The sequence below is a fragment of the Gadus morhua genome, chromosome 2 (genome assembly GCF_902167405.1).
Source record: "Gadus morhua chromosome 2, gadMor3.0, whole genome shotgun sequence".
In the NCBI taxonomy this organism is placed as follows: Eukaryota; Metazoa; Chordata; class Actinopteri; order Gadiformes; family Gadidae; genus Gadus; species Gadus morhua.
Window position 1 is genome coordinate 11,074,315 of NC_044049.1, and position 7,813 is coordinate 11,082,127.

Here is a 7,813-nt window from a genome sequence, read left to right on the forward strand (position 1 = left end):
TTAATGACGTTCATTTGACCTTCACTCGTCTCCAGATCAGGAAGCTGAAGTACCACCAGTACGTCCCGCCGGACCAGAGGGGCGGCAAGGAGCCCCCGCTACCCCCCAGCTGGACTCGTCCTACGCCAAGCTGCTCCAGCAACAGCAGCTCTTCCTACAGCTGCAGATTCTCAGCCAGCAGAAGCTCCAGCAGAAACTACAGCAGCAGCAGAACCATAACACCAACAGCGTCAACTACGCTACCATCCTCCCTGCCAGGCCCAAGTCAGTCCCTAGTTTGTTATTTACCATGGAGTTATTGACACCGTTCTATCCAAAGGGACCTCGGCTAAGTCTAATGCGTCTAAACTTGTCTTTGTCTTTTTTTTTTTTAGTTTTCTCTGTCCAAACCAAAACATCAGTCAGCATCAAATTTCAATAGCGAACACCATCGCAAACACTTTCCCTCCTAAAGGATGATGTCATTTTCTGTCTGATCATTTTAAGCGCATGTACAGGCAAGTTGACGTACAAGTGATGCAACGCGACGCACATTAGGGTATCAGTTTTAGATGCATGTCATTAACAAGAATTTGGTGGGATGGGGCTTCTTACAGGTAAATTCAGACATGGGGGGGGGGGGGGGGGGCAAACCCAGCTAATTTGACTTGGAGTCCAACACCAGAGCCATTACACTATCCTGCATTAGTCTTTCTAGTGGATTGGATGGCTGGCGAGGGTAGGGTAGTCGATGAGGGAGGAGGAGAATGGATGGCAGGGTGAGTGGAGTGGATGGCAGGGTGAGAGGAGTGGATGGCAGGGTGAGTGGAGTGGATGGCAGGGTGAGAGGAGTGGATGGCAGGGTGAGTGGAGTGGATGGCAGGGTGAGTGGAGTGGATTGGGGTGAGGGGATGGATGGCAGGGGGTAAGGGGAGTGTATTCAATGGTGATTGAAGTGGAAGGGAAAGTGAGTGCAGGGGACTGGGGATGTACAGGTATGTTCTTGATACCTGGATGCCTTTTTTGGAGGGCAGGTGGTGGTGTTTATGTATCTGTGTGGGCACACATATGTCATAGCACAGAAGCACTGACAATATCGTCTCCCCTTTAATCTGTCTCCGTGCAGGGATCACCAGTCACCCCCGGCCACCTCCTCTTCCTCCTCCTCTTCCTCCTCCGCCATCATCCCCACCTCTGCTACCGCCCCCTCCTCCCCACCCAGAAACCCCAGTGCTCCCCCTGCCAGCCAGAGCACTCTGACCCACCTGAGGGCTGCCTCGGCTGGGGAGACCATGCCCCAGACTCTGCCCTCCAACCTGGATGAGATGAAGGTCGGCAGTTCTCCTCTAGTTATCCACCGGTCTTTATGCCATTTTCTCCTTATGTGTTGCCAAAGTTTGTGAGATGACATCATCCAGCCAGACTGTCCTCTCTCTGAAATGCACATTTATATTTATAAATGCAATTTATTTCATTCGACATTTGATTTAATTTAGCATATTATTTTAACCAAAGCAATTTATAAATGAGGCTGAGGACAATCAAAGTAAACTGTTGATATTGGAGCAACCAAATGGAAGTGCTTTTTACTAGATCGATTTTCTCCAGAAATCGAACATCAGAGTGCAGACTTGTCAGTTGATGACTTGTTGATATTCGAGGTGATGATCTGCATTTCAAATGGCAGAGACACAGCGCATGGTGTTGTCATACTTAATGACAAAGGATATATCTCTCAGGGAGATTGAAGATGACTTAAATTCCGCAATGGCGGGGATTATTCAGACACCAAGCAAATCGAATGGCTGCTTGTGGACATTTGTGAGGCAACAAATTTCATTGGGTCAGAGGGATCTGTTCCCCTTGATACATCTGAATATAAATCTCAATGCTCTAATAAGTGGGCGAGGTTAGAACCCTGCCTTTATTTCATTGGTGGCTAGGACTTGACTGTTTGATACCAGAGCTGCCACTCCACTGAGTTGTGCGCACATTGAGAAATGGCCTGTCTACCAGAGCTGACACATGGAAAGGTTGATGGATTATCTGTGTTGTTGCTCTGCCTAGAGTTTGCTTCCTTTTCCTTCCTTTCTGTATTTAAAGATATTTTTATTCGCTCCTCCTCCACTTCCCTTTACCCATTGTTGCCTATGCTTTGTGTTCAACCCGCTTTCTCCTTTTTTTCTCCCCTCTCCCTCTCTCGTCACCTCTCTCCCTCCTTTTATTTCCTCTCTCGCTATTTATTTCCTCTCTCTCTAAATCTTTCTCTCTCTCTCTCTTTCTGTCTGTCTGTCTTTCTGTCTGTCCGTCTCTCTGTCTGTCTGTCTGTCTGTCTGTCTTTCTGTCTCAGGTGGCGGAGCTGAAAGCGGAGCTGAAGCAGCGTCACCTGACCGTCTCGGGCACCAAGAGCGACCTCATCGAGCGTCTCAAGGCCTATCAGGAGCTGCACGCCGCGGCAGGCATGGGCGGGGGCATTGTCCCGGGCACCCCCTCCGCCACCATCACCCTCACCGTCCCCTCCCCTCCTCACTCCTGCCAGCAGGGGGAGCCGCAGAGCCAGAGGCCCGGGGCGTGGGTGGAGGAGCTCTCGGTAACCCTACACCACCACCACCCCCATCCCAGCAGGGACACATCCATCCATCTCCTGCTGCAGGTATAATTGCAGAAGATTAGACCTCATTTAGGTGTCTAATTACATTGTTGCTACCTGGTGCGTGTAACTCTCCCCGAGTGTAATCATCCAATTAAACCCAACCGTGCTGATATGGGCCTGCTTATCTGGTTAAGTTATAATTGATATTTTTGGTTAAGTTGTAATATCTTTGCTTCTGTAATGTTAAACCATTTACCAGAGTTATAACCACAGCAGTATAATGGCTTGAGAGGTGGCCTGGTTATCACATGTTTCCAGGCTGGTTTAGAAGGAGATTCTGCTCTGACCATAGTGCTGTTCACCTATCTATCAAGCATAGCAATTCCATTTTTTACTTTACACTTACATTTATTTTTTTGTACCAAAAACCTTAACCCCAAAACACAAGGTTGCGTCAGGAGGGACGTAACATAATGTTTTTGAATTTACCGTCCAAAATGTACTTTGTAGAAAACTTGAGCTCCAAATGCAGCAGTCAAAAATGTACAACCCATTGCCATGCTAGCTAGCTTCATGCTATCTCCGTTGTTACGCTCTGATGACGTTCTCATTTACCCAGCTCATTGGACTGTCCCAGGCTCTAGCACCAGCCCCTCCCTCAGCCACACTGCGACCCCACTACCACCACCACCACCACCACCACCACCACCACCACCACCACAGCAAGTCATGACCTTTGGCTGCCTCCACCCCTCCTCTCCTGTTTCTCCATCACCTCACGCCGGCTCTCCGTCTGCCATGAGTCCAGAGAACGACTACACCAACACCACCACCAATGGGCTGGACGAGATGGTTAGTGGATATGGGTCTGGTAGATACATCCATTCAATTAAAAATTGCATGGAGTGAAATCAGCTTTTTGAACTTGAAAAATGGTGTCCAATCAATCAACTGCAGTGCCAAACTTGTGTTTGCAGTTTGTGCTTGTGTGTTTGTGTTTTAAGTTTTAAGTTTTTTTCGTTGCAACACAGAGGACATTTGATTCATTTCACTCCATAGTCATGGATCAGTGCGTCGGTACGTCATTATTAGACACTTACACCAGCGTGTAGCCTGTTAAACTGAATGGCCCATTAAGTCATTTTCCCTTCATCCTCCTCCATGTTCATATTTTCAACCTCATTTAACAAAACTGACATCTTGCTTAGATGCTGGTCCAGTGAATCCTCTGTCGACGTTTGTCTTTCCTTGTAATTGTCAAAGCACGGGCATAAGATTTCCTTAACATTTTACCTCTCACATACAAAGCTGTGGGCCTCTATTTCATCATCCTGGAGTTCCCCTCAGGAATGAATAAAGTTAAAATTTTCATCTCTTGCAAACCGAATGAAACTGACTTTTAGACCCTCATATCACTTCCAACTATCTTATTTCCTCCCCCTTTTATTTCCTCCCAATCCCTTCTGTCTCTCTCTTTGCCATCCCCCCCCCTTTAGTCGAGGTCCCCTCCAGTGCAGCGGTGCCTCCACACCCATGCTCCCGTCGCCACCACCAAAGAAGAACCCACTTCCTGTCTCCCTACGGCCTACTCCACCCAGAAACTCTTTGTGTACTCCCCCACCGACTCCATGCAGCGTTCTCTCCTCCCAGCAGTACCATGGCGGCCGCCACTATCCCCGCGTCGATCAGCACTCCTACTCTGAGCGCCCGCAGTGGTGCGGGCGCTCAGAGTGCGACGGGGAGCGGGGCGACCGCCTCGCCCTGCGGGGACCGGGACAGGATGCTGCGGGACAAGGACCGGCAGATTGAAATGCTGACCCGGATGCTGAACCAGAAGCAGAGGCTGGTGGAGCTGCTCCGGATGCAGCTGGAGCAGGGCAACCGAGGAGGCCGGCTAGGTGGTGGTGGGGGTGGCGGTAGGGCAAAGGTTCCAGAAGCCAAGGTCCTCCTCCATATCAAGAAGGAGCCCGGCGAGACCTCCCCAGTCTGCCTCGCTTCCCCGCCAGACCACCAGCCCCTGAGGTCGGGGCCTCCCACGCGACGCCGCACCGCGTGGCGGTCAAGCAGGAAAGCGCGGCGGCGACGGACGTCATGGAGACGCAGCTGCCGCCGTGTCCCGCGGGGGGGCCGTCCCTCGCTGCCTTCCCCACCCTGGGTCCTGGGGGTCCCCCGGGACCTGGAGGCCCTCCGGACGGGTCGGGAAACCACGCCAACGGGCCCGAGCAGCGACACGTCTGCAGCAGGCGGCGCTCCAGCTGGCCCAGCAGAGGGCTATTCAGAAGCTCCTCCTACAGCCAAAGAACCAACAGACCCAGCAGCACTTGCTTCAGAGCCCCGGCCAACAGAACCAGCAGAACCTCCAGCAACGCTCCCAGCAGAGGAAGAAGAAGTCCCACAAGCAGCAGCTCAAACAACAGCAACAACAACAACAACAACAACAACAACAACAGCTACTTTCTCAATCACAGCCACAGCAGCAGCAGCAGCAGCCACAGCCCAGGCAGAGCCAAACCCAGCCCAAGCAACAGGTGCCGCTGAGGCCGCAGCAGTCAGTGAGGCTGCAGAGTTGCACCCAGCAGCAGCAGCAGCAGCCGATGCAGCAGACAGCGGCGCCGCGGTGCCACCAGAGCCCCATTCAGGCCAAGGTTCAACAGTTGCTGCACGCCAAGCAGCAGCAAACGCTGGTGCAACAGACACCACAGCAGGAGAATCAGGTCCGCTGAGGCTCCCCCACACCTCAAAAACAGATCCATTACCCAGGTTTTGTGACTGTGGTCGATTTGAGAGTATTGTTCTAACACTTGGAGCAGGCTATTCTAGTGGTTAGGGTGTTGAATTCCCAAACTGGAAGAATGGTTCTGGGTCTGTACCCCAAAGTATTCCTGTAGTCATCCTTGAACAAGATACTTAACCTACCTTCCCAATAATTTAATTTATCGAAAACAAAGATAAGAGAACGACAACCGTCAACGCTTAAATCGTGTATATTGGAGAAACATGGATGCCGTAACAGAAAATTGTGTTTCCTCTCAAGGGTTCTCAACTTCTCCTCAACCAGCAGAATGGCTCCGCCACCTCCTTCAACCTGGACTACCTGAATACGGTCGTATCCCCGGCCCTGCTTACCGACGGCAACGGAAACCACTTCCTGGTTGCACTGACCAATCATGTGTCCGAGTTACAAAAGACCAGCCCATCAGAAAACATTGCAACCACACAAAACACTCCAAAGGTACACATACTTACTGTTTGTGTACTTACTTTTATATAATTGGGGAGGTGATTGTCTTACAGCAATTTTTATCCTTTTTTTAGGGACTCCAAGCTACACCTTGGCTCCCTGGCCAGTTAGCTCCTCAGCCAGATTGTCCTCACAACCAATCAGAAGACAGGACATACCCAGGGTCCTTAAAAGTACCAAACAGAAAGGTTGATTACTTTTCTTTTGTCTGAAAACAACTCTTTCTTGTATATGCTCCTTCCAAGGTAACTTTGCCTTGTATTGTAACTCATTATCTGTTATGATTGGTTTGTTTTAAATAGGACGTGGGACCTGAAGTTGCAATCGACCAATCCCAGCAGGAGGGCATCCATTCCCTGTCATCATTCTTTGACAATGAGACTTTGGAGAAAGACGCGTTGTTACCCTCGGTAAAAACGGTATGCGTTCCACAGTTCCAAAAACAATGATTACCACAATGAGGAAACACTGTTTAAAGGCCTTACATACCAGGATGGTTTGATATTCAAAGCAGCTGTTCTACTTATTTGATTAGTCTCCTCTCTGTTTTCTGTCATCGTCTCTCCTCTCCTTTCCTTTCCTTTTTTTCTCCTCCCCTCTCCTCTCCTCTTCCTCCCCTCCCTACCCTCTCCTTTCCTCTCCTCTCCTCCCCTCCCCTACCCTCTCCTCTCCTCTCCTCTCGTCTCTCTTCTCCTCTCCTCCCCTACCCCCTCTCCTATAATCTCTCTCCTCCCCCCTTCTCGCATATTCTCTCCTCTCCTCGCCTCGCCTCTCCTCGCCTTTCCTCTAATCTTCTCTCCTCTCCTATAATCTTCTCTAAACTCCTCTCCTCTCGTATCCTCTCGTCTCGTCTGGTCCTCACTGATCTGATCCCCTCCAGGAGGAGGAGGAGGAGGTGTTCTCAGTCCTGGACCACAGCCTCCTGTTCAGCCCTCTGTCTCCAGCCTCTCTGAGGACGCCAGCCTCCTCTCCTGGTTACAGAGTAGGTGTCCATCTCTCTGCTGATCCTACCAGCCCATACCTTTTATCATGTATCCCGCACTCACACGTTGATTCCTGCGTTGTAGGAAAACCCAGACGACCTCTTCGACATCCTGTTTCAAACCGGAGGTGAGAGTGAATACAATTTTGTAGCTCGAAACAAAAAGAAGTGAAGTCTAATTCTGGATATTGTTTGCTATTTATTATTATTAATTTATTTTTTCAGAAATATCATCCTCCTTCAAACCCTCTCCAGACCCCTCCCTGGATGGCCTGCACACCAGCCCCCCCCTTCCCCCTATTCCTCCTCCTCTCTCCCCCCTACAGCGGGAGCTGTCCTCCCTGCCTCAACACCACCCTTCGACCACCTTCATTTCCCACATGCGATAAACAAAGTGTTATCTTATCTTAACACTCGGCAACATCCGACCTTATGTCCCCAAGAGGTGCCTGGACCGGCCTCTAACACAACCCCCATCCCCTCCTCCATCACCATCAAAGAGGAAACACTGGTGGAAGAAGAGGAGGAGGAGGAGGAGGTGCGGGGAGCCTTCCACAGCAGCGGGCGCTTGGAGGACTTCCTGGAGAGCGCCACGGGGACCCCCCTGCTGGGGCGGAGCCTGGCAGCCCGTTGACCTTGATTGACGACCTCCACAGCCAACTGCTGAGCTCCTCCAGCCTCCTGGAGCACCCGCCCTCCCCCATGGACACCTTTGACCTGCACGGCTGCCTGGCCGACCCCCACCCTGGCCCGACTCGCTTCGAGGCCCCCGGGGGTCAGATGGTGGACGTGATGGAGTGGCTGGATCTCACAATGGGCACGGGGGAGGGGCTTAGCGAGGACACGCTCCCAACCGACTTGGCTCCGTTGGCCCCGCCCACGCCCGTAAGCGTCTTCTCCGCAGATTTCCTCAACATCTCAGACCTGCAGATGGGATGGGATTCATGCTTGTAAGGGAGCAGCACTTGCAACAGTCAATGGGGTCCTCGGAGAAGGCCTGTGATTCGCTGTGTTGTCA

At 51.3% G+C, this 7,813-nt stretch overlaps 1 protein-coding gene across 1 annotated transcript; it reads left to right on the plus strand.

Annotated features, from left to right (window-relative positions):
- Positions 1-3,301: 3,301 nt before the first annotated feature.
- On the plus strand, positions 3,302-7,190 carry LOC115533023 (myocardin-related transcription factor A-like). The gene is made up of 9 exons (XM_030343192.1): positions 3,302-3,443; positions 4,207-4,488; positions 4,640-5,286; positions 5,607-5,804; positions 5,888-6,001; positions 6,116-6,232; positions 6,694-6,795; positions 6,881-6,923; positions 7,021-7,190. Exons 1-9 carry the CDS (start codon positions 3,302-3,304, stop codon positions 7,182-7,184), a joined length of 1,809 nt encoding a protein of 602 aa, XP_030199052.1. The 3' UTR covers positions 7,185-7,190.
- The last annotated feature ends 623 nt before the right edge of the window (positions 7,191-7,813 follow it).

Bases quoted from the DNA above. Each gene is read 5' to 3' on its own strand.
- LOC115533023 (XM_030343192.1), top strand. From the start codon at position 3,302: ATGACCTTTGGCTGCCTCCACCCCTCCTCTCCTGTTTCTCCATCACCT. The intron at 4,489-4,639 runs GTAGGGCAAAGG...GCGGTCAAGCAG, and splicing joins AGGTGGTGGTGGGGGTGGCG to GAAAGCGCGGCGGCGACGGA. The intron at 6,233-6,693 runs GTATGCGTTCCA...GATCCCCTCCAG, and splicing joins TGTTACCCTCGGTAAAAACG to GAGGAGGAGGAGGAGGTGTT.